Here is a 27,207-nt window from a genome sequence, read left to right on the forward strand (position 1 = left end):
TGGCGACTGCCAATAAGTAGATATTAACATGTTAAGGTTTTGATCGTTTGGAGCTCCTCCAGCACCATAAGCTATTAACGTATTGTAGAGGATCAATTTTTAGTGGCTTGTTCCTTACGAATTGAAAGTATCAATAATTATATTTGAAGTCTGGTGCAGGATACTAAAATACCACTGTACATACAGCTATATCTTACCAGGAATTTATTTTTGAAGGTCTTACTGGGCCATGCATTTTGGTTAAAAGATCTTAATTGCATGGGAATTTTGCTTAAGCTGGGTACACACCTAAACAATTTTATAAATGATGCGATAGTCCTTTCAATATCACTAACAATTATATAATTCCAGAACGCGCGGTTTTGAGCGTACAGTGCATCCAGAAATTATTCACCGCTTCACTTTTTCCACATTGTGTTATGTTACAGCCTTAATCCAAAATGAAATACATTAATTTTTTCCCTCAAAATTCTCCACACAATGGCCCTCATTCCGAGTTGTTTGCTCGCTAGCTGCTTTTAGCAGCATTGCACACGCTAAGCCGCCGCCCTCTGGGAGTGTATCTTAGCATAGCAGAATTGCGAACGAAAGATTCACATAATTGCGAATAGAAATTTCTTTGCAGTTTCTGAGTAGCTCGGGACTTACTCTGCCACTGCGATCAGTTCAGTCAGTTTCGTTCCTGGTTTGACGTCACAAACACACCCAGCGTTCGCCCAGACACTCCCCCGTTTCTCCAGCCACTCCCGCGTTTTTCCCAGAAACGGCAGAGTTTTTCCGCACACACCCATAAAACGGCCAGTTTCCGCCCAGAAACACCCACTTCCTGTCAATCACACTCCGATCACCAGAACGATGAAAAATCCTGGTTATGCCGTGAGTAAAATACCTAACTTTTGAGTAAAATAACTACCCGCATGCGCTCTGTGAACCTTGCGCATGCGCAGTAAGCGACTAATCGCAATATAGCGAAACTCGGCAACGAGCGAACAACTCGGATTGAGGGCCAATACCCCATAACGACAACGTGAAGAAGGTTTTTTGAGATTTTTGCAAATACAGGTTGAGTATCCCATATCCAAATATTCCGAAATACGGAATATTCTGAAATACGGAACATTTTCAGTGACAGTGAGATAGTGAAACCTTTGTTTTCTGATGGCTCAATGTACACAAACTTTGTTTAATACACAAAGTTATTAAACATATTGTATTATAAGACCTTCAGGCTGTGTGTACAAGGTGTATATGAAACATAAATGAAATGTGTGTATGTACACACATTTTGTTTAATGCAAAAAGTTATTAAAATATTGGCTAAAATGACCTTCAGGCTGTGTGTATAAGGTGTATATGAAACATAAATGCATTCTGTGCTTAGACTTGGGTTCCATCGCCATGATATCTCATTATGGTATGCAATAATTCCAAAATACGGAAAAATCCGATATCCAAAATACTTCTGGTCCCAAGCGTTTTGGATAAGGGATACTCAACCTGTATATTAAAAATAAAAAACTAAGAAATCGCATGTACATAAGTATTCACAGCCTTTGCTTAATACTTTGTTGATGCACCTTTGGTATCAATTACAGCCTCAAGTCTTTTTGAATATGGTGCCACAAGCTTGGCACACCTATGTTTGGGCATTTTCTCCCATTCCTCTTTGCAGCACCTCTCAAGCTCCATCAGGTTGGATGGGTAGCGACGGTGCACAGCCATTTTCAGATCTCTCCAGAGATGTCCAATCGGATTCAAGTCTGGGCTCTGGCTGGTCCACTCAAGAACATTCATAGAGTTGTCCTGAAGCCACTCCTTTGATATCATGGCTGTGTGCTTAGGGTCATTGTCCTGCTGAAAGATAAACCGTCGCCCAAGTCTGAGGTCACGAGCGCTCTGGAGCAGGTTTTCATCCAGGATGTCTCTGTACATTGCTACATTCATCTTTCCTTCTATCCTGACTAGTCTCCCTGTTCCTGCCACTGAAAGAAATCCCCACAGCATGATGCTGCCACCACCATGCTTCACTGTAGAGATGGTATTGGCCTGGTGATGAGCGGTTCCTGGTTTCCTCCAAACATGACGTCTGGCATTCATGCCAAAGCGTTCAATCTTTTCTCATCCGACCAGAGAATTTTGTTTCTCATGGTCTAAGTTCAGGTGCATTTTGGCAAACTCCAAGTGGGTTGCCATGTGCTTTTTACTAAGGAGTGGCTTCCGTCTGGCCACTCTACCATACAGGCTTGATTGGTGGATTGCTGCAGAGATGGTTGACCTTTTGCAAGGTTCTCCTCTCTCCACAGAGGAATGCTGTAGCTCTGACAGAGTGACCATCAGGTTCTTGGTCACCTCCCTGACTAAGGCCCTTCTCCCCCGATCGCTCAGTTTAGGCGGCCGGCCAGCTCTAGGAAGAGTCCTGGTAGTTCCAAACTTCTTCCATTTACAGATGATGGAGGCCAATTGTGCTCACTTGAACCTTCAAAGCAGCAGATATTTTTCTGTACCCTTCCCCAGATTTATGCCTCGAGACAATCCTGTCTTGGAGGTCTACAGACAGTTCCTTTGACTTCATGCTTGGTTTGTGCTCAGACATGCATTGCCAAGTGTGGGACCTTATATAGACAGGTGTGTACCTTTCCAAATTATGTCCAATCAACTGAATTTACCACAGGTGGACTCCAGTTAAGCTGTAGGAACATCTCAAGCATGATCAGTGGAAACAGGATGCACCTGAGCTCAATTTTGAGCTTTATAGCAAAGGCTGTGAATACTTACAGTATGTACATGTGATTTCTTAGTTTTTTATTTTTAATAAATTTGCAAAAATCTCAAAAAAAAACCTTTTTCACGTTGTCATTATGGGGTATTGTATGTAGAATTTTGAGGGGAAAAAATTAATTTATTCCATTTTGGAATAAGGTTGTAACATAACAAAATGTGGAAAAAGTGAAGCGATGTGAATACATTCCGGATGCACTGTATGTACTCTGCAATCATCCTCTTTCCGACTACACTGTATATTGTGTTTGAAGATTGTAAGCAGTTGATCATTGCTCCTGTACTCCCTTTCTGGTCATGGTGCCAAAGATCCAGATGTCTCCTTATCAACACATATTCAGTTGAGTGGTGCCGGGTCTTGCGCTATGATTTTGCGAGTGTATTTTGTATTATGGACTTAACAAAGCATAGCAAGTTGTGGAAACGTAGCATAATATTAATGTTTAGCAAGCAAAAAATCAAGTTTTCATATACCCCTATGTGTAAAAGTTGTGTTTTATACACCAGGGTTTTTTTTCTTGGTTGAGTTGTATTGCATTGACATTCACCTGACTGGCTAGCTCACTATTACCACTGGTGTCATTGAAGAGAGCAATTTATGTAGTGAAAAGAGTGGAGAAGTTGCCCAAAGCAACCAGTGCTCTTTGAGGAAGTATTCATCAAGTACATTCTATAAAATAACAAGTAGATGGTGATTAGTTGCTATGGGCAACTTCACTCTTTTCTCTGCTTGATATATCAACGGAAGACGATATACTGTATGTATATTTTTTTTATAATTACAAAATTCCTTTTATAGACAGTGTAATAAATATGGCTTTTATATGTATTGATTAAACCTTTGCAAATATAAAGTATTTAAGTTACGTTGTAATGGTTTTTATTCATTTTTTTGTCTTGATTATTGATTTAATGAGTTGGGTATGCCTCTGGGGATCCGATCTCTAGGTCGACACTATCTAGGTCGACCAGTATTGGTCAACAGTAACTAGGTCGACAGGGTCTCTAGGTCGACAGGGTCTCTAGGTCGACATGTTCTAGTTCGACAGGTCAAAAGGTCAACATAAGTTTTTCACTATTTTTTTCTTTTTTTGAACTTTTTCAAACTTAACGATCCACGTGGACTACGATTGGAACGGTAATCTGCCCGAAGCCAGGGGACACGGTGCACTAACTGGGGTTCCCGGTCACTCTACGAGGAAAACGACACCAAAAAAACATAAAAACCTCATGTCGACATTTTGACCTGTCGACCCAGACCATGTCGACCTAGTTACTGTCGACCTAGACACTGTCAACCTAGTTACTATCTACCTTCCATACCACACCCATGCCTCTGTAATAAAGAGGGCATGTTTTTATTACATTCGCAACTAGAGGACCAGAAGTTGATGTATTTGTGTTCTGTGCCCACTAAATGTGCTAGGTGCAAGAATAAAATTGCTTGTGTATATAATACACATAACATGAGAGACGTTACACAGTTGAATCACCCCTAAACCAAGTTCACATTAATCTCTGTATTACATGTAGTGGCTAAATGTTTCCATGAATACTTTAGTTTGGACTGCGAATTAGGATATTTTAGACTTAAGGCCCACTTACATCCATGAGGCAATTTCCCAGACCCTGCCCATGATCGAATCGGGGAAATTAACCATGTTAAAAATGTCCGATTGCCGATTCCGTTTCCGGCCGGGATCAGGTAATAAGGATTTTTTTACCACGTTTAATATCCCTGATTCCCAGACCTGGCCGATTTTACATTTATGTGAATGAAAATCTTTATTTTTATTCTTTTATTAAGACCTATTTTTTCCTAAATATATATAGGTACGTGTCCTGCAGAAAGAGCTAGCCATGTCCTCCAAAGAAGATACACATCCCTTCAAGGAGGAACTAGAGACAGCTCTGGAGCAGTGCTTCTACTGTCTGTATGGTCACCCCAGCAAGAAGAGCAAGGCTCGCTATCTAGAAGAGCATTCTGTACAACAGGTATCTGCCAACACTGTTCTATTGAACAGCATGAATTACTGCCAGATATGTCTGAGAAAGATAAAGACCTCTGCAGCAAGAGTTGCGTTAAAGAAAGCTGCAACCATTTTCTTTTTATTTTCTTTCTTCTAAAAATTTCAATTGGTGGTTTTGCCCATAGCAACCAGTCAGATTCTATCTATCATTTATCTATTGCAGCCTAGAATATAATACACAAAATCTGATTGGTTGCTACGGATACATTCTCATATATAATACTCATGAATGAGACTGGAAACAAAATAGATATCTCAAGGTTCCATGGCTTCCATCATGGTAAACCTTGTCGGCATGACATATGGTATAATATGTTGTGTTTGTTATGGATATGGAACAGACCTGGGTAATTGTCTGATGCTCTGCAGGTAAAGCTTCTCTGGGAAGATGCACTGATTCTGTTTGAGTACTTCAAGCCAAAGACCCTTCCAGAATTTGATAGCTACAAAACCAGCACAGTCTCGGCAGACCTGGCTAATCTACTGAAGAAGATTTCCACAGTGCTACCCCCCTCCGATAAACCGAAACTGAGCATGGAGAGTGTCTCTGCCTACATTGAGGGCACAAGCACAAAGGTACATGGGCTCTTTGTAAACCCACCAGTTACATTTGTGTTTTTGTCACTGTATTACGGAACAATCTCAAATATATATTTGTAACCTCTGTAGCTGTATGTAACTTATGACGTTTTAGAATCTGTGTCAAACATACAAGTAAACTAATGAAGAAAATGTAATTTCTTTTTAACTACTGACATTGAATACATTTGTTTCAGGTGCCATTACTTCCAGAGGGAGCGGAGAATTCCCCTGCAGTGCTGAGCGAGTTATTTTATCTTCTCGCAGACTATCACTTTAAAAACAAGGAACAGACCAAGGCTATTAAATTCTATATGCATGACATCTGCAGCTGTCCCAACAGGTGCGTCTAAATTAATTCAACCTGTTTATGTCATGCTCACTTTGAGAACAATACTTTGACACTGTGTCATGTTGTATTCTATTGTTTTGTACTGTACTAGATCAGTGATTCTTAACCTTAGGAAGATATTTATCAAACTTTGGAGAGAGATCAAGTGGAGAGTGGTAAAGCAATAACTAACCAGCTCCTAAGGGGGGGTACTCACGGGAGAGATGTGTGCTGAGCGATCTTAACACAGACCGCTCAGCACACATCTCTCTCCCCGCTCAGCACAGCGCGATGTGCTGAGCGAGGGGGAAAGCTGACGGGGAGCCGCTCACTTCACACAACGGTGAAGTGAGCGACCCGCTAGATTGAGCCTGCATGCAGGCTCAATCTAGCACCGGCGATAGCGATGCGCGGGGCCGCGCATCGCTATCGCTGGGGGGCATACACACGGCAGATCCGTGCTTAAAATCTAAGCAATCTAGCAAGATTGCTTAGATTTTAAGCACGGATCTCTCCGTGTGTACCCCCCTTTACTGATATTTTTCAAACACAGCCTGTAACATGGCAGCTAGGAACTGGTTGGTTGGTATTTTATCTCTGTCTCTAATCTTTAATAAATACCACCCTTAAATTCTAAATTTGTAATCCCTTCAGGTTTCATATTTTTTGTTGTACTCTTTATCATTATTATTATTATTATTATTTCTAAATTATAATTTTGTTGTTGAAAATTAAGTACTGTCCTAAAAGCTAAGATTACAAAAATGAAAAGCATCCATCCCAACCTCAATGAACAGTATACTAAGGGAAGGGGGGAGGAATTTGACTGCACACCTGAACTCTAAACATAATGAGAGGTGCTACCATGCTTAGACAAAAAAAAAAAAGATAATGAAGGTTCACACTCCAAACTTTGCTAATCAGAATAATTGTTAAAAATACTGCAGTAAAATTGAGGTTCTTTGCATAATTTTGACTGTCAGTGTGTTTCATAGGAAATATTAGCCCAACTGCGATGAACTGTATTATTATTATTATTATCCTTTATTTATATGGCGCCACAAGGGTTCCGCAGCGCCCAATTATAGAGTACATATGCACATAATCAAAACAGGAAGACAGTGACTTACAGTTGAAGACAATATAGGACAAGTACAGGGTAACTAAGCATAACTACACTAGTAAACGACAGAGATGAGTTCAAAGGTGGCCACAAAACTGCTGGATTTGGGCAGTTGAGGATTATTAAAGTAAGAAAAGGATAAGCACGTGAGGGAAGGGGTGTGGTTCATCAAATCGACAGTATCTAGGTCGACAATGTTTAGGTCGACCACTATAGGTCGACAGTCACTAGGTCGACATGGATGTAAGGTCGACAGGGTTTCTAGGTCGACATGTGCTAGGTCGACAGGTCTAAAGGTCGACATGAGGATTTTTTTTTATTTTTTGGTGTCGTTTTCTTTGTAGAGTGACCGGGATCCCAAATTAGTGCACCGCGTTCGCTCGCCATGCTTCGGGCATGGTGCCTTCGCTCCGCTACCGCTTCGCTCGACACAGATTACCGTTCCAATCGTAGTCCACGTGGATCGTTAAGTATGAAAAAATTCAAAAAAAGAAAAAAATGTGAAAAACTCATGTCGACCTTTAGACCTGTCGACCTAGCACATGTCGACATAGAAACCCTGTCGACCTTCCATCCATGTCGACCTAGTGACTGTCGACCTATAGTGGTGGACCTAAACATTGTCGACCTAGATACTGTCGATCTTCAGATCGGATCCCGAGGGAAGAGGGCCCTACTCGTGAGAGCTTACATTCTAAGGGGAGGGGTGGACAGACAGGGGTGACACAGATGGGGTACATAGAGAGCATGGAACAGAGGGTTAGGATGAGATTTGGCTGGGTTTGGTAAAGAAGTGTGTCTTAAGAGCCCGTTTGAAGTTTTGTAGAGAGGTGGAGAGTCTGAGGGGGAGAGGTAAAGAATTCCAGAGAAAGGGAGCAGCACGTGAAAAATCTTGGAGATAGGAGTGAGAGGTAGTAATCAGAAGACAGGAGAGTCGGCGTGCATTAGCAGAGCGAAGAGGACGGGTGTGAGAGTAAATGGAGATAAGGTCAGAGATGTAAATGGGAGAGGAGTGGGTGAGGGCTTTGTACGTGAGTGTGAGAAGTTTGAATTGGATTCTGAAAGGGAAGGGAAGCCAGTGAAGGGCTTGTAGAAGAGGGGAGGTGGTCGTAGTGCGTTTGGTGAGGAAGATGAGCCGGGCAGCAGCATTGAGGATAGATTGGAGTGGAGCGAGGTAATGGTCAGGGAGGCCAGTTAGGAGGAGATTACAGTAGTCCAGTCTGGAATTAACTAGTGAGTGAATAATGATCTTAGTGGCATTCTGGGTGAGAAAAGGTCTGATTCTGGAAATGTTTTTGAGATGAAAATTACAGGTTTGTGAGAGGTGCTGAATGTGTGGTTTGAATGAGAAGGGAGGAGTCAAGGATTACGCCAGGACAGCGTACCTGGGGGCTAGAGGAGATAGTCATGCCATCAATGGATAATGAGATTGTGGGAGGTGAGGTTGTGCGGGAGGGTGGGAAGATGATCAGCTCAGTCTTAGACATGTTGAGTTTAAGGAAGCGCTGGGACATCCAGGAAGAGATAGCAGAAAGACAGTTGGAGGTACGAGTGAGGAGAGCGGGGGAGAGGTCAGGGGAGGAGAGGTAGATTTGAGTGTCATCAGCATAGAGGTGGTGTTGGAAGTTAAAAGAATTAATGAGTTCACCTAAAGAGGACGTATAGAGCGAGAAAAGGAGAGGACCAAGAACAGAGCCTTGGGGGACACCAACAGTTAGTGGAAGTGGGGGGGAGGTAGCATCATGAGAGGAGACAGAGAAGGAACGATCAGAGAGGTAGGAGGACAGCCAGGAGAGGGCAGTATCACGCAGACCAAGAGAGTGAAGGATTTGCAGAAGGAGAGGGTGATCCACAGTGTCAAAAGCAGCAGAGAGGTCAAGAAGAATAAGCAGAGAGTAGTGGCCCTTAGCTTTGGCTGCATGGAGGTCATTGCATACTTTTGTGAGGGCAGTTTCAGTGGAGTGGAGAGAACGGAAACCAGACTGGAATGGGTCAAGCAGTGAGTGAGAGGAAAGAAAGGCAGTGAGGCGATTATAGACCATACGCTCAAGAAGTTTGGAGGCAAAAGGGAGGAGAGAGTGTTTGGATCAAGGGTAGGTTTTTTAAGAATAGGGGAGACAAGAGCATGCTTAAAAGCAGAGGGCACAGTGCCTGATGAGAGGGAGAGATTGAGAAGGTGAGCAAGATTGAAACAGGCAGAAGGAGAGAGGTAGTGGAGGAGGTGGGAGGGGATAGGGTCAAGTAGGGAGGTTGTGGGGGGGGGGGGAGGAATGGATAAGGGCCATGACTTCCTCACCAGATACATGGGAGAAAGATGTCAGAGATGGTAAGAGGGAAGGGGAGGGGTGGCAAGGGAAAGGTGGTGGCTGGTTGCTGGTCTGGTGGGATGTGATGTCCTGACGTATGGAGTCAATCTTGGATGTGAAATAAGTGGCAAAGTCAAGCGCAGACAATGAGGAAGGGAGAGGAGGTGGTTGTGGGCAGAGGCAAAGAGACGCCGGGGGTTGGAAGACTGAGTAGAGATGAGGATTTTGAAGTATGATTGTTTAGCGAGGAAAAGGGCAGTACTGAAGGATGAGAGCATAAATTTGAAATGGAGGAAGTCTGCTTTAGAGCGTGATTTCCTCCACTGTCGCTCGGCAGTACGTGAGCATTTTTGAAGATATCTGGTGCATTTGGTGTGCCAGGGTTGAGGTGTTGATCTGCGAGGGTGAATAGTGGTTGGCGGAGCTACAGAGTCAAGGGCAGAAGTAAGAGATGCAGCATTGTATAGGGTTGTGGCTTGTTCAGGGCATGTGGGAGAGAGAAGTGAGTCAAACAGGGAGGATAGGGATGAGGCGTCAATAGCCTCAATGTTACGCTTAGTGATGTTAGCCTTAGGAGGGAGAGATGGGGAAGCAGAGATAGATAAGTTGAAAGAGAGCAGGTGGTGGTCAGAGAGGGGAAAAGGGGAATTGGAGAAATCAGAAATATAACAGCGGTGAGTGAAAACCAGATCCAGTGAGCTCCCGTTCACATGGGAGGGTGAGGTGGTCCACTGGGAGAGACCAAGTGAAGAGGTGAGGTTAAGGAGTTTAGAGGCAGGTGATTTTGTGGGGTTATCGATAGGGATGTTGAAACACCTAGAATAATGGAGGGAATGTCAGGAGAGAGGAAGTGACGTAGCCAGGAAGCACAGTTGTCGAGGAATTTGGAGGAAATGCCAGGTGGACGGTAAATGACAGCAACTCGAAGATTAGTAGGTTGGTAGAGGCGTATTGCATGGACCTCAAATGTAGATAATGTAAAGGATGATTCTGGAGGTATAAGTTGGAATGTGTAGCTTGAGGGTAAAAGGATCCCAACACCACACCCATGGCGACCCCCGAGTCGGGGTGTGTGTGAGAATGTGATGCCCCCAGCAGAGAGGGCAGCAGGAGAAGTGGTGTCATAGGGAGTAATCCAGGTTTCTGTAATGGCCAGGAGGTGCAGGGAGTTGGAAATGAAAAGGTCATGAGTGGGGGCAAGTTTGTTGCAAACAGATCTGGCATTCCAGAGCGCACAGGATAGGGGGTAGGAGTTTGTGGGAGAGATGTGAATGAGTTTATCAGGATTGCTGTAGCATTGAGGTAAGATTGATGTGGAAGGAAGGGATAAAGAGGGTGTAATGATGGAGCTGGGGCCTTGGCTAGGAAAGGAGACTGCAGGAGTGAGGCAGTATGATACTGGTGGAGGAGAGGTGAGGAGACAGGCAGAGGAGGGAGAGAGCAGGGTTGAGTGGTGGGGTAGAAATGGTGTGATGGGGCAGAAGTGAATTTCAATGGGGAAACAGAAGAAGAGGGGAAGGGAGGCAGAGGGGAGGATGGTAGACAGAGGAGAGGGGATGAGATGTAGGAGACTGGGAGAGAGGGATAGAGGTGGTACCAGGGGACAGAATAAAGGATTAGGAAGATAAAGATTAATGGGGGTTGCCAGCCTGGCCATAGTGTGGATGGGGTAAATAGTGGTAGTAAAATGAGAATAGGAGGAAGAGTGGTGGCTGAATGAGAGAACAGTGAAATTTGCAGAAACAAGTACGATTTGCAAGTATGTAATATATGGTTATTGCATACAGGTTAACAGTAAATCAAATATTTTGCTGCTGTTAGATGGAAAATTACACAGTGTTAGCAAACCGTAAGTCAGTGTTACTTCATTACAATGCTTCTCAGTGAAACATTTGTTTTCCAGGTATTTGCAGGGTCCGAGTCAAAGTTGCATAGCAGGTGTTTTTGCAGAAAGTGAATCTTACAGTTCATGAAACATTGATGGTAGCGGATCCATTTGTTGGATCCTCGTTTTGACCTCATCCCTCATATGTTCAATAGGCTTGAGATCTGTGGTTGAGGAGGCCACTACAACAGATAAATGTCTTTATCATGCTCCTCAAACCATTTGCATACAATGTGAGCACTATAACATGGAGTATTGTCCTGCTGGAAGTATCCATCTCCATTGGGAAAAACCATCAACATCACTGGGTGCATTTGGTCGGCAACCATATATTCTAATAACCTTGGCCAGTCAAACATTGCTCCACACGAATCAAAGGGCCCAGACACTCCAATGTTGTAATGATGTAAGAACGATCCATGCTTTCATACTGTTGTCCATATCCTCAACCTACCACCTATATGGCCTAATTAAAAACGCGATTTGTCAGACCAGGTGACCTTTTCCCAATCATTTACTTTCAATTCCTGTGTTTCTGAGCAAACTGGAGACACTTCACCTTTTTGTAGCAGATTTTATTGCTGTAATGACTGGCCTTCTGCTTCTGTAGCTCATATGATGTAATGTGCAATGTACTGTTCTTTGAGAGGCCATCTTAATTAGTCCCTGATTCAGATTATCCACAATTTGATGCACTGCAGGCGATTGGTAGGACTGAACAAGTCTCTGTTCTGCTCGAGCATCCAGTAGTTGTCTACAGCCACAGGCTTTGCACTCAGACCAAGTTTTTTGTCTGCCTGTCCACTCTGTGTACACTGCTGTCCTCCAACAATTCACCAGTGCAGACGTTTTTCTAATGCTCACACCGCTGCTGAGAGCACCAACAATGAATTCCACGTTCAGAGTCCGTCAGATTGCATCATTCTGCATGCAATCTGATGGACTCTGAACGTGGAATTCATTGTTGGTGCTCTCTTCACCATTCCGTTCCTGCCTCAGCATTTTCTGTGGAATAGCTACTTTGCATAAAATCAGCTGGTGGTCATAATATTTTGGACACTCAGCGTGTGTGTTTGTGTGTGTATGTAACATAAATATAATATAAAATCTCCTCTTAATGGTGCTAACAAATATTCCAACAAGAAGGTGTATAGGAGGTGTGTCAACTTTACTGATTGATATTTATAGGAAAGAGGCTACTGTTTTATGAATAGTTGTTCTTTACAGTCTATTCTATATAGCAATAGAACTAGACTGTGACTATAGACTGTGATCATCATGATGTAAGGTAAAGGTAGCTCCAGTGTACTGGCAGTCCTGCTGGCAATAATGGTAAAAATTAACTAAACTAACTAACTGTAACTGAGAGTCTTGGGCCTGGCATGGCAAGATAGGTAATTACAACTCCTATGTGACGGCGATACTCCGTCACAGGCATGCAGTATTATATATCAGATATTTATTATTTATTCACTCATCGGTTCCAACCTAAAGTATTAGTAGCTACTGTGTAGTTAGAGGCCTGCAGCATTGTGTGGGCATCAATATCGCAGTCAAACACATTGTGAAGTGGTCATCAGGTACGACCAGGAAAGGAGGAGTGGAGAAGAATAACCAGGACACTCTCTTTGGACAACACACGGGCCAGCTGCTGCCCCTAAGACAGATGATACTCACTGCAAACGCCTGTCAGTCATGCCATGCTGACAGAACAACAGAGGTAAGCAGCAACCCCTAGAGAGCTGGAGGATGCTGTACATCATGCAGGCACAATTCACTGGACTATGACCAACCACACAAGTTGCTGGGGATGTACTCTAGACAGCGGAGTGGTCTGCGCAACAGGGCATATGCTTGCCAATACCATCTGATAAGATGTAGTGTAGTAGTAGTAGGCGTCAGGTGCCAAAGTGAGCATGCTAGTGATGGGAGTCCCTAGGCTGCATCCTACTTAAGAGAAAATACACAAATGAAGTGCGCTGTCAGCGGCAGCCTGTACAGGGAAGGTCAGTTCCCTAAACAATACAGACAAAACAAGAAATATGTACTGGCGCCGGCTGGGATCGAATGTGAGATAAATAACTCAATTACAAGAATTACAAGATAAAAAGCACTTTGTAGGATCCCACTATATTAGCTCTTTTAGAAATGATGTCCACAATTCCTGGCTAGGACACTATTCCACATTTGCCCACAAGTTCAGCTATGCTCCTGAGGAAGCTGGCATCCATTAGACCAGCGAAACGCGTTGAGCTTCAGCCTGTAGGACCACAAATACCAGCACTCCAACCCACCTCCTGGCAAACTTTGGACCTATCAAGCTTCCACTAGGATGAAATTCCGACACAAGTTCCTTGTTTGACCTGGATTCACCTCCTCACTGCCATTTGGTTCTCAACTGCTAAAGAGACCTAGGGGACTTATCTGGAATCCAGTCTGGTAAACTATCTTACAACTAACTGAACTTGTGGGCAAATGTGGAATAGTGTCCTAGCCAGGAATTGTGGACATCATTTCTAAAAAAGCTAATATAGTGGGATCCTACAAAGTGCTTTTTATCTTGTACAGCAATTGCTTGTGTTTTACCTTTTGAGGGGTGACATTACCTCTATGTGATGAATGTTTATTAAATATAATAATAATTTTTTAAACTTTACTAATTGAGTTATTTATCTCACATTCGATCCCAGCCGGCGCCAGTACATATTTCTTGTTGCATCCTACTTAACCTGCCCTTAAATCTGGCTCTGCTTCCATGGTTTTTAGAGGTTGTCTGCTTCTTATTGCTTCCTCCATTGATCCCTTAGATTGTGCTAAAGGCCAGAATTCAAAGATGGTAGCCTATAGGCTCAGATCCCGTTTCACAGATCTTGTTGGTATCCTTGTCCGTCAGCTTTTGGGGTCTTCCATTCTACCTGACCGGCTGTGCCAAGGCCTAATATGGTACGGGAGTACGGCTCTTCAAGTTATGATTGTTAAGAGGAAGAGTCTTGCTGACCCCATCATTCAGACTTATTCTTCTCGATTCTATCACAAGGAAACCTAAAAAAAGAGTAGGAAAATTATAGAAGCAGAGTAGAAAAGTGTCCCTAAAGATCCTTTTTTCTAATTCTTCTCTGTATGTATATGTATGTATTTTAATCATATTTACACATATAGGTCTATATTATTTTTTAAATTTCTCTTACCAAAGCTTATCCATGCTTTCTCTGTTCTCTACAGGTTTGACTCCTGGGCTGGCATGGCCCTGGCAAGAGCAAGCCGTATACAAGATAAGCTGAACTCTAATGAACTGAAGAGTGATGGCCCCATATGGAAACACTCCACTCCTGTCCTAAACTGCTTTAAGCGAGCACTGGAGATTGATGCCTCCAACCTGTCCTTGTGGATTGAGTATGGCGCAATGTCTTACACTCTCCACTCTTTTGCCTCCCGTCAGCTCAAGCAAAGGTTTAAGGAGCTACAACCAGAGGTTGTGGTGCAGGTAAGGAACTGCATTATATCATTAGAAAATGACTGGGTATAATGATTCCTCTAATAATAATGAAACCAATCAGGGAAAGATATTTTCACTTGGGTGTATGATAATGAGTCATACATCAACAACAAGTCAAATACGTCTCCCTACCTAATTTGCAAGGTTGATTAGATGCTCTTTTTGTAGCAGAATGTATTTAACAGCAACTGAATGTCCTGTAATTAAAAGGACACTCTTCAGGGAGGTGGCATATTGTACACATGTCCATTGTCCACGCTGAATGTAGTCACTGGCTTTGGAAGTCACCACAATGGCAATTTCCATTCCAATGACGTTGGGCTGGGCTTGTATTCATGTCTCTAAATCAGTGGTTCCCAAACTTTGTCCTCAAGGAGCACTAAGGGTGGGTATACACCAGGCCGATTTCTGCACCATATGTAATTTCCAGCCAAATTGGAACAACATATTGGGCAGTTTGTATGCCCGATTGCGCATTCCCGCAGGTTGCATGCGATATTTTCTGGTTGGCTGTGAAGGGCGCCAATAGGAAGATAACACGTGCGACCCGGTGCAGTGTAATGAAGGGTGGAACAAGGGATCGTTCCATCGTTCTGCTGTGTACCACCGATATACCTGTATGTCAGCCGGCATATTGGCCGTGTACATTTCGTTCTGATGTGTACCCACCCTAACAGTTCACGTTTTCCAGGTCACCCAGCAGCTGCACTGTGTATCACCAACTGTCACATTTTAAAAATCCAAAGGTGACCTGGAAAACATGTACTGTTACTGTTCCTTGAGGAACGATTTTGGAAATCACTGCTTTAAACTGTACCCTTCAGAAGAGTGAAGTGCTTATAAATCCAGTACACACTGGTGCCATTTAAATACATACTGTTTAAATACATACTGGTATGGAGTAAATGTAACTAAGTATACAAACTTAAAAAGGGACTTCTTTTGTTCTTTTGGCTCTATTACCACTAATTTGAATATGGACATTTCCTTTCAGGTGCCCGAATTTGTTTGAAGCAGTACAGTTCTTCGCATCCTAGATGAATTACAGTGCAGGCAGTATACAATATGTACAAAATAAGATTATATTAGTTATTATATAATACGTATTGTACTTATATTACTGTTTGTATATTATGTTATGTAGAATTATAAATATAAACACTAATATTAATGGATTAGGTTTGGGTAGCAGAGATGATTTTTTATATTGAACACATCTGCTGTACTGTATATATAAAATTAGGTAGTCTTAGACCAGATTGGCATGACGTTACTTTGCAAAATAATTTTCAACACTGTAACGGTTAGAAATCCAGTTGTGTTATTTTAACTGCTCAGCAAGAAAAATGTGGTCATCCAGTGATTACTATTTCTCTGTCATCCACTAGGGGACACTGGAGCTTACGCTGGGGCTATAGGCTTGGTAGCTGGGAGCTAGGCACATAATAATTTAGAAAAGTGTGTTGCTCCTCCCCCTCTAGTACCCATTATTCCCTAGTTAGAAAATGTGTCTCTAGGGAGTTTGGGGGTCATTTCCGACCCGTTCGTACGCAGCAGTTCTTCGCTGCGGTGCGAACAGTTCGGGACTGCGGCTGTGCGGCGCCCGCAATGCACACGCGCGTCGTTGCCAGGCGATGGTCGTTGCCGGGCACGCCGCTAGCGACGCTGCCAGTGCAGAAAGTGATCGCAACGGCGATCGCATGAAGACTGACATGCGGGAGGCATTCCGGGGCATCAACTGACCGTTTTCAAGGCGTGGTGAGGCGAATGCATGCAGATCCAGGCGTTTGGAGGGCGGATGTCTGACGTCAATCCCGGGACCTTCGTCGCTGGATCCGTCGCACAGGGTAAGTAGGTCTAACCCTGGTCTTGTTTTGCAGGAAACTTTTTTAGCATAGCAGGGCTGCACAAGCGATCGCAGCCCTGCTATGCTAAATACACTCCCCCATAGGCGGCATCAAGTTGATCGCACGAACAGCAAAAAGTTGCTACGTGCGATCAACTCGGCATGAGGGCATTAGTCACATTTGGAGCTTGCTCCAGATTTTATTTTTTATATTTTTCCTTTAAGTTTTCATTATTTACCCTATACTGCACTTAACAGCAGAGCTACAGAATTGGCACTTACACATTGCAACACAGGTTACCACAGCTTTTAAGCTGCTGCTACACCTGCCTCACTACTAACGGTTGCGGCACCTCCTCAAGGGTGCTATCATCGTCTAGCTACAATGAGCTCCGGCAGGCAGACTGTGAGTACTCTCCCCCCTCCCCCTCCTGGTGATTTGGCCAGTAACTAACCACACTTGACCAAAATGTGAGCATCACGGTTAAGGGCCCTACACACCCGCCGACCCGCCGCCGAGCTGCCCGACGGCGGATACGGCCGACGAGCGACCCGGTGGCGGGGGGGCAGTGACGGGGGGAGTGAAGTTTCTTCACTCCCCCCGTCACGCGGCTCCATTGAAGTGCAGGCAAATATGGACGAGATCGTCCATATTGGCCTGCATGCACAGCCGACGGGAGACCAGCGATGAACGAGCGCGGGGCCGCGCATCGTTCATCGCTGGAGTCTCCACACTGAAAGATATGAACGAGTTCTCGTTCATTTATGAACGAGATCGTTCATATCTTTCAGAATATCGGCCAGTGTGTAGGGCCTATTACAGTGCTTTAGATCACATTACTACTGTGTTGTCATGTTGGGTTCAATATGCCACTGTCCATGTTATTATCGACAATATGACTTTCGACAATATATAGTAATCCCTTCTCAAAGAGGTTTTTTTTTTTTCCTGAAAATAATTTAATAAGCATGCCTTGCTATGGTTATAATTGTTTTCCTGATCGCTGACGCATAGCTCCGCAAAAACACATAGTTCTGCAAATTTTTGTGTATCCTATGTGATTTCGCACAAATACGGAAACATTTTCAGACAAAAAAAAAAAGTGCCTACTTGAATAGCGCGGGAAAAAAATTGGTGCAAAAGCCCTCCCATTTTTCACGGACTAAAAATTTTCGGGTTTAATTGAATACCCCTCTATGTCAGTATTATGCATGGAGGCTAATAGTATTGTAATTAAAAGCAGGGGTATTGTGGATCTTTTACAGCTGAAGGAACGTCGGGATAGCATGCTAGAGGCCGCGAGGCAGTGCTTCACCTCTGCTTCCCGTTGTGAGGGAGACGGGGATGAAGAGGAATGGTTGATTCACTATATGTTGGGAAAGATCTGTGAAAAACAAAAGGTGGCTCCAGAGTTGTATCTGCAGCACTACAAGCAGGCAGCACACTACCTGCACGAAGAGGCTGCTCGTTACCCTAAGAAGATTCATTATCATAATCCTCCAGAGCTGGCCATGGAGGCTTTAGAGGTAACAAACATATCTATGCCTGTTAATAAAATATCAATTGTTCCTTGTTCAGGTATCACAAAACGCTACTTTGGGTTTTAAAGCTTATCCATGTGCAACTGCATACAGTGATCATAGAGTGAGTAACTGCAGCAAATCCTGTGATAATCCATAATGAGAGAGTTTGCATTTTAAAGGTGTACTTTTTTTTATATTCAAATTTTCATGCAGAGGTGCTGACTTATCTTTAACTCTTGTAAATCATTAAGGGGGACATTTACTAAGCAGTGAAGAGTGGAGAAGTGAGCCAGTGGAGAAGTTGCCCCATCAACCAATCAGCAGCTCTGTATCTTTTATAGTATGCAAATTATGGATGTTACTTCAGTGCTGATTGGTTGCCATGGGCACTTCTCCACTGGCTCGCTTCTCCGCTCTTATCACTGCTTAGTAAATGTCCCCCTTAATATGCTATGTGTGGAACAGACTGACGGATTAGAACTAAAACAGAGAGCTCTGTCTAGTGAATAAACCATTCTTTGAAGAAAATGAGTGGGGCAGTTCTTTCTGAGAAGCTGTGAACCCTCTCTTTCTGTGACACTGCAGTTACACAATGAGCACAAACCTATATGTACTTACATATTTTTTCAATAGGTATATTTCCGTCTTCATGCTTCTGTCCTGAAGCTGCTGGAAAAAAATGAACAGGAACTAGATAGCAAAATGTTGTTCAACGTCATGAAGGAAGCTTCAGAAGGACCATTTGCCAAGGGAGAGGAAAAGAATGCTCCCAAATCTGCTGAGAAGTATGTTTAATACTCGTGTCTCCTTTACATATAAATGTACAGTGTGCCAGTGCTTGGCATATATGTCTGTACACTGGTGTCCATGTTATACTATAAATCACCTATCTTTGGGTCTAATTCAGACCTGATTACAACAGCAAAATATTTCTCTAATGGGCAAAACCATGTGCACTGCAGGAGGGGGGGGGGGCAGATATAACATGTGCAGAGAGAGTTAGATTTGGGTGGGGTGTGTTCGAACTGAAATCTAAATTGCAGTGTAGAAATAAAGCAGCCAGTATTTACCCTGCACAGAAACAATATAACCCACCCAAATCTAACCCTCTCTGCACGTGTTATATCTGCCCCACCTGCAGTGCACATGGTATTGCCCATTAGATTTAGCTTTTGCGATCAGGTCTAATTTAGGCCCTGTATTTCTTACATTATAAGATTTTTATAGTGATAAGGATACTCATTAGCATTTATTTCTGTTTATTCGGGCGCTGTCTGATCTGCTTGTTTTATCGCATTTGTGAAATAGGGAGAAGCACAGCGCATTGGATGAGGACTCTCGCTCTTCAGCTGGGATGATGCCGGGCCCCGGGAATTTGATTCCTTCCTCCTCTGGTCCAGGTCTGACATCTCCACCTTACACAGCCACTCCGATTGACCACGATTACATCAAATGTAAACCCCCCCGTCATCAGGCCACACTGGACGGTACAGTCCCCCCTTCTCAATACCACCAGCGCCGGGCAAAGCTCTGATTGCTGGGGAGGTGTGCCCAGGGGAACATCTGTCCATCACCCACAGCTCTGGCTGGCACATTGAGTGACAGTCAACTATTGCTGCTCACTAACCTACTCCTTATCCCCCTCTGCTGGTAGCCTTTGTGTGATGCACAAGGTCTAGCGCAAGGCCTTCTATTGCTGCACAAGCCAAACCCAAACGGGACTTCTTTATTGATATAGATTCGGTAGGTTATCATAAGGAAGTGCAAAGATTTTATAGCTAAGACGACAGGTTTGATTATTTAAGAAAAAAAGATCACATACATTCCTTATTTACCAAAAGATTTACTATAACCATAGTCCTTTATATATGTGGACAGGGTAGACCGCCTATGTAGCTTGGATCTCTGCTAATGGGACATTTGTTAAAGTGGCATGCCTACAAAACAGTCCAACTTGCCAAGATATTTATTTAATTTATCCACATTTTCACCATATAAGTACCTGGTTTAGTTTCATACATTTCATATTCTGTGTTTCTTAAGGTGGACTCTGTCCCGTTTGGAGGAGGCTCTCATTCTCCTGAATGCCCCTTTTCCTTCTGCTGGTGGGGGGAGATGCATGCTGACGGATTGGATTGTCCTCTTGCTTGGCCTAGTACAATCATTGCTCATCATCATCTGAAAAATACCAGATTTTAGAGATTACGAACTTTCATAAAGTGCCTATGTGACAACTCTTATTCAGACACTGTGAAATTCCCAAATCAGATGCATTCCTGATCTGACCCATTCAGTGTGTTCTGAACGTCTTTCTTCCTTACATAATTGATTTCCTAACACTTAAATCCCTCAAACATTATTTTATTGAAAAGCTCAGGCCATCTATGTAATGGATCTTTATCCGCCATGCTGGCAGTTTTCTGTCCCTAATGAGCCTAACACTGATGGGTTTTCCCAGAGTGCAGGTGGTGATTCATGGAAAAGCACCGCCACAGCTGGAAATGCTGCAAGGCTGGGCAATACAATTCTGTACGCACCTGCAGACTTGTCCTCTTTTATTCCACTAAGCCTGAGTGTATTGCAATGCGTTTGACACTGAGGGATCCACTGCTGTTTTTACCTGGTCTCTGGCTCCATGCTTATACCTGCTGCTTCTAAGCTTCACCTTGTTGTTCTGCGTAATACAAGAAAATACATAGAAACGTCACATCTGTCTGGTTGCGAATCAAACAGCTTTTAGACTGTATTTTTTTGGTGTTTCTTGTCCACAGTGTTTTCATAATATCTGTTGTTTGTGAATATGGTCATAATTTATAAATGATTGATTTCCAAAACCGTTTATAAAGTTGATTTGGGTTTCTGATGGAAGCAGATCATTTACTCTACAATCTATACAGTTATTATCTATAATGTGTACATTACCTCTTATACACAGCTGGATTGTGTTTGATACCTACAAATCTGTACTTTCCATTTTTGTGTAATCTGTATTGTTTAATAGAGCAGTAAGTTGTAGTGAGTGTTGGTGTTCAGTACACCTACATCATAAGCTAGGTGCTACACACTAACGCAGGCATGTCCAAACTGCGGCCCTCCAGCTGCTGGGAAACTACATATCCCAGCATGCCCTGACACAGTTTTGCTGTCAGAGAATGCTAAAGCTGTGTCAGGGCATGCTGGATGTGTAGTTTCTCAACAGCTGGAGGGCCGCAGTTTGGACATGCCTGCACTAACCAATAATCATGATGATTAGACAATTTTCAGCTGCTCTGCCTGATTATCTTACAGTGTGTATGCAGCATTAGGGCCAATTATTGTTCCAGAAAGTCTGATTGTTGCATGACATATGTCAAAAACGATGAGTCAATATCATAATTTTATGAATTGTTGCTATGTATTAACAGTTGAATGCAGGAGATTTCAACAAAGTCTTTTTAGCGCTGCAGGCCATAGGGTCCGATTCAGACCTGATCACTGTAGTGCAAATTCGCAAAAGGCGGCCGGTTATCGATCAAGTGCGCATGCATTTGGATCGTAGGGCGCAGGCCAAACTGCGAAAAAAATTCAGCGTCTTTGATTGCTAGGCATACGCAACTTGAGTGACAGGAAGCCGGCGTTTGGGGGTGGTAACTGGCCGTTTTGTGGGAGTGTCCGTAAAAACGCAGGCGTGCCCAAGCGTTTTCAGGGAGGGTGTGTGACATCAGCACCGGCCCCAATCAGCCTATTTCTATTGTACTGTAGGAGGAGGTCCTGGACTATGCACAGACTGGAAAAATTATTCGATGGGGAGTGAGTTGCAAACGGATTTGCAGCTGACCGGCGTTCATAGAGATTTTTGCAAGGCGTACGCAGACTTGCATAGGGCGGGTATTCACTCTGTCTGGGCGGCGACTATCTGATCGCAAATCTCTGCAAATTCACAGAGAAGCGATCAGGTCTGAATTAGGCCCATAGCCCGTATTATTACTTTGATCTAGCTCCTATGTACCTGACTCCAAAAAACGTCGCTTTTCAGAATTTGACCCCAATGGCTTAGGCCATCTGAGTGTAAACCAATTTATGCTGTTCATCTCTGGAACCTGAAACTTAGTTTAAATCTAAAAGTGTATTGCAATACAGACTGTTACTAATCGCAGTGATACTGCAATTATAATACATAGGCCCCTAAATCTGTAACGGTAAGGACAGCTTTTAAATACTCCCCACATATTTGTTTTCTTTTTCATCCACTAGGGGGCACAGGTACCGTGGGTATAGCTCGGGGACTTGAAGCCAGTTTTAAAAAAAAATGTTTCCCAGCAGCACTAAGCTCCCTTTCCACTATACCCCGCCTCCAGCAAGTCCATTTAAGTTTGGCGCCGGCGGGAGCGGACACCTGTTTTAGAGGGGGGCTGCATTAGGTGGTCCCAGTGTTAATTTTTTTGTTTTTGTTAGGTTTAAGTCAGGCGTCTTATAGCACGTCCTCACCGCCGCTACAACACCTAGCGGCGGCAGCACTGGCGACTGGGTCGAGGTCTTCCACCGCAGGCTGCCTCGGTGGGGGAACACACGCGCTCCCAGGTTTAAGCCTGCAGCCGGAACACCAAGGAAGGTAAGAGTGAATCCATGCTTGCAGGAAGTTGTGTTATCATGGCTTGTCACCACCGATGGTGTCGGTAGTTGCTCTCCGAGGTGTCCTGCTTTATCCATTAGACCACCGAATCTATTTAAGTAACACTGAATACAGAGTTTTAATGCTGCCTTGGGGTCCATACATGCGGGTAACAGGCTTTGCCTGTTGGCTCCTTCCTCCGCCTCTGAGCTTGCTCGTAACACAGTTGACAGCCCACCTCAGGCTTTTTCTCCTCCTCTTTCTCCACCCCAGAGATGAAGGCAGCCATTTTAGACACATTGCTACTGCAACTTGTGTGCAGAGAGGATGCTGGCCTCTGTCTCTGCTTGTACCTTGCCCCTGGTAGCCTTGTATAACTGCTTCTTGGCTAGACATTTAAGTATTTAAGTCTAGAAAGGAGAGCTCCACCGTTTTTATCCACTGAGGAGTCAGATTCAACTCAGACCATTATGCCAGTGTCTCTGTCTCCTCAGAGGTGGAGACTTCCACTGTGCAAGAGGATTCTCTTTCCCTGGCAGTTGTACAGGCATTGGTGAAGGCCGTCCTCCTCATTGAAGATCCCGATCAGACTCTTAGGTCTAAAGCCCCGGTTTTCAAACAACAGCAGTGGAATGCAACTGAGTTTCCTGCTTCCGCCAAACTTCAGGATGTCCTGGAAGTGGCATGGGCTAAGCCTAGGCGTTTCCAGATTTTTAAATGCTTGGCGTCCTTTTATCCTTTACTGGTTAAGAAGCAGGCCAAGTGGGAGACTCCACCTCTGGTTGATGGCTGTGGCTCTCCTGGTTAGGTCTTCTATTCTTTTCTTAAGGATCCCACGTATTGGAAGCTGGAAAACTTCCTCAAAACAGCCTATTCCAACGTGGGTGCTATTACGTGTCCTGCACTGGCTTCAGCCTGGGTGTCGAAAGCAGTCGGCCGCTCGGCTGAGGATTTGAAGGATGGGCTCCTTTCTAGTGCTAGTAGAAAAGAGCAATTGTCCCTTGTAATGCACATCAAAACTGATAGCGCCTATTTGGGGGAAGCTGCTGTTAATTCTGGGATTTTGGAATCCAAGGCGTCTGCTTCAACGGTCGCTGCTAGGGGGGCCCTATGGCTTTGTTCTTGGAGGGCTGACGCAAATTACAAGAAGGCTTTAGAAGCACTTTCATATTTCTCTTACGTCCTAGAGGATGCTGGGGTCCACATTAGTACCATGGGGTATAGACGGGTCCACTAGGAGCCATTGGCACTTTAAGAGTTTGAGAGTGTGGACTGGCTCCTCCCTCTATGCCCCTCTTACCAGACTCAGTTTAGAAAATGTGTCCGGAGGAGCTGGTCAAAGCTAGGGGAGCTCTACAGAGCTTCTCTGGTAAAAGTGTTTTTTTAGAGTTTATTATTTTACAGGGAGGCTGCTGGCAACAGCCTTCCTCCTTTGTGGGACTAAGGTGGGGGGAGTAGTGTCCGCCCTGCGGGGTGTGAGCCACTATCTCCGCTGACAGGACACTGATCTCCTGAGGGGATTGAACGTTCCCCGCCACAGGGGATCACTCCCCCCAGCAGCATGCCGCCACCCCCTTACAGAGCCAGAAGATCTGTGGCGAGTTAGTCTATGGCAGTTTGGCCTGGTTCTGTTACCTCAGGACCCCCTACTGTAAATGTTCCCACAAACGTGCTCTTGCCCAGATTATGCAAGATGACACTGATACCGATTCTGACACGGCAGACGGTGAGGGGGATGTGCTGCGGGCGGCGGTTTCTCTTGCAAAAGGGGTGCAGTTGATGATAGAGGCTATTAGAGATGTGTTAAATATTGCTGATACAACACCTGAGCAGGTTGAGGAGGCTTACTTCACTGACAATAAGAAAGCCTCGTTAACCTTCCCTGCATCTAAAGAATGGAATGCTATTTTTGAGAAAGCATGGGAAAACACGGAGAAAAAATTCCAGATCCCTAGGAGGAGAGCCAGCTGATCGCAAAATCGTTACTACGCTCAAATCCATATACACTGCTTCAGGGGCGATACTACGTCCTACTATTGCCTGTGCATGGATTTCCAAAGCTATAGTAAATTGGTCAGGCATGTTACTTGAGGATTTGGATACAATGGATAAAAGTGAGGTTGAATTTTTTTACGTAACATTCAGGATTCTGCAGGATTTATGGTGGAATCCATGAAAGACCTGGGTTCCATGGCTGCAGGGATATCTTCCATGTCTGTCTCAGCTCTTAGGGGACTTTGGCCGTGCCAGTGGTCTGCCGACGCGGAATCCAGGAGAGGTGTGGAGACCCTACCCTACACAAGTCAGGCTCTCTTTGGGGAAGCGTTGGATGCGTGGATTTCCACAGCTACAGCGGGTAAGTGACCTTTTCTTCCCTCAGCTGCACCTGCTACGAAGAAACCCTTTTCTTCAGCTGCATCTCAGTCCTTTCGGTCTGCCAAAGCAAGAAAGGCCAAGCCGTCTAACACCTTCTTTAGAGGAGGTCAGCCAAAATCCAAGAAACCTGCTGCTGCAGGTTCCCAGGACAGAAACCTACTTTGGGTACGCCAAAGTCCTCAGCATGACGGTGGGGCGAGACTCAGGCATTTCAGTCACGTCTGGGTGTCGTCCTGCCTGGATCCCTGGGTGCAAGATATTGTGTCCCAGGGGTCCAGGCTGGAATTTCAAGATCACCCTCCTCACCGGTTCTTAAAATCAGGCTCGCCAGCTTTGCTGGCTGATAGGACTATCCTACAGGAATCCATCTAGAAGTTGGTGGAGGCACAGGTTATTGTACCAGTTCCTCCCCATATGCAAAACAAAGGTTACCATTCGAACCTTTTCGTAGTACCGAAACCAGATGGTTCGGTCAGGCCCATTCTTAACTTGAAATCGCTAAACCCCTTCCTGAGGGAGTTCAAGTTCAAAATGGAGTCTCTAGGGGCGGTGATATCAGGTCTGGAGGAGGGGGAATTCCTGGTATCCTTGGATATCAAGGATGCATACCTCCACATTCCGATTTGGTCGCCGCATCAAGCTTATCTCCGATTCGCGCTGTTGGACTGTCATTTTCAATTCCAGGCCCTGCCATTCGGCCTTTCCACAGCACCGAGGGTATTCACCAAGGTGATGGCGGAAATGATGGTTCTCCTCCGCAGACAGGGGGTGAACATAATTCCATATCTGGACGATCTGCTGATAAAGGCATCGTCCAAGGAGAAGCTGTTACAGTCCATAGTTCTCACGACCCATCTACTCAGGGAACACGGTTGGATCTTGAATCTTCCAAAATCACATTTGGAACCTACCAGGAGGTTGTCCTTACTGGAAATGATCCTCGACACGGGTGTGCAGGGGGTGTTTCTTCCAGAGGAAAAAGCGTTGGTGATACAAACAATGGTTCGGGATGTCCTGAAGCCAGCCCGGGTGTCTGTTCATCAGTGCATTCGCCTTCCGGGGAAGATGGTGGCCTCTTACGAGGCTCTCCAGTACGGGAGGTTTCATGCTCAGTCCTTCCAACTGGATCTTCTGGACAAGTGGTCGGGATCTCATCTACACACGCACCAGAGAATACGTCTGTCGCCAAAGGCCAGGATTTCAATCCTCTGGTGGCTACAATTACCTCACCTACTGGAGGGCCGCAGGTTCGGGATTCAGGACTGGATCCTTCTAACCACGGATGCAAGTCTCCGGGGCTGGGGCGCAGTCACTCAAGGGGAAACCTTCCAAGGAAGGTGGTCAAGTCTGGAAGCCGGCCTGCCGATAAACATTCTGGAACTAAGAGCCGTCTACAACGGTCTTCTCCAAGCAGCCCATCTTCTGAGAAATCGGGCCATCCAAGTGCAGTCGGACAATGTAACGACAGTGGCTTACATAAACCGACAGGGCGGAACGAAGAGCAGAGGTGCAATGTCAGAGGTAACAAGAATCGTCCTCTGGGCAGAAAAACACGCGTTGGCGTTGTCAGCAACCGTCATTCCGGGAGTAGACAACTGGGAAGCGGACTTCCTCAGCAGACACGATCTCCATCCAGGGGAGTGGGGTCTCCATCTGGAGGTGTTCAAGGAGGTAACAGATCTTTGGGGTGTACCCCAAATAGACATGATGGCCTCTCGTCTCAACAAGAAGCTTCGGCGATATTGTTCCAGGACGAGGGACCCGCAAGCAGTGGCGGCGGACTCCCTAGTGACTCGGTGGATATTACAGTCGATGTACGTGTTTCCATCACTACCACTCATCGTATTTGGAAAAAATATGTACACTGCTCAAAAAAATAAAGGGAACACTAAAATAACACATCTTAGATCTGAATTAATTAAATATTCTTATTAAATACTTTGTTCTTTACATAGTTGAATGTGCTGACAACAAAATCACACAAAAATGATCAATGGAAATCAAATTTATTAACCCATGGAGGTCTGGATTTGGAGTCACACTCAAAATTAAAGTGGAAAAATACACTACAGGCTGATCCAACTTTGATGTAATGTCCTTAAAACAAGTCAAAATGAGGCTCAGTAGTGTGTGTGGCCTCCACGTGCCTATATGACCTCCCTACAACTAACGCACACAAGTGGCTCAGGTAGTGCAGCTCATCCAGGATGGCACATCAATGCGAGCTGTGGCAAAAAGGTTTGCTGTGTCTGTCAGCGTAGTGTCCAGAGCATGGAGGAGCTACCAGGAGACAGGCCAGTACATCAGGAGACGTGGAGGAGGCCGTAGGAGGGCAACAACCC

General features: G+C 44.6%; 1 protein-coding gene across 6 annotated transcripts in view; it reads left to right on the top strand.

Moving 5' to 3' along the window:
* The window catches only part of CABIN1 (calcineurin binding protein 1), a 459,275-nt gene that overhangs the window by 254,982 nt on the left and 177,086 nt on the right, over positions 1-27,207 (top strand). For 5 of the 6 annotated variants that reach the window (XM_063913010.1, XM_063913005.1, XM_063913009.1 and 2 more), the window contains 7 exons: positions 4,612-4,773; positions 5,178-5,384; positions 5,585-5,730; positions 14,255-14,516; positions 17,641-17,901; positions 18,532-18,683; positions 19,207-19,385. In XM_063913010.1, coding sequence (XP_063769080.1) covers positions 4,612-4,773; positions 5,178-5,384; positions 5,585-5,730; positions 14,255-14,516; positions 17,641-17,901; positions 18,532-18,683; positions 19,207-19,385 — 1,369 coding nt within the window. The remainder of the gene's footprint in view (positions 1-4,611; positions 4,774-5,177; positions 5,385-5,584; positions 5,731-14,254; positions 14,517-17,640; positions 17,902-18,531; positions 18,684-19,206; positions 19,386-27,207) is intronic. The other variant, XM_063913008.1, reaches the window with a different exon arrangement.

The sequence above is a fragment of the Pseudophryne corroboree genome, chromosome 1, assembly GCF_028390025.1.
Source record: "Pseudophryne corroboree isolate aPseCor3 chromosome 1, aPseCor3.hap2, whole genome shotgun sequence".
In the NCBI taxonomy this organism is placed as follows: Eukaryota; Metazoa; Chordata; class Amphibia; order Anura; family Myobatrachidae; genus Pseudophryne; species Pseudophryne corroboree.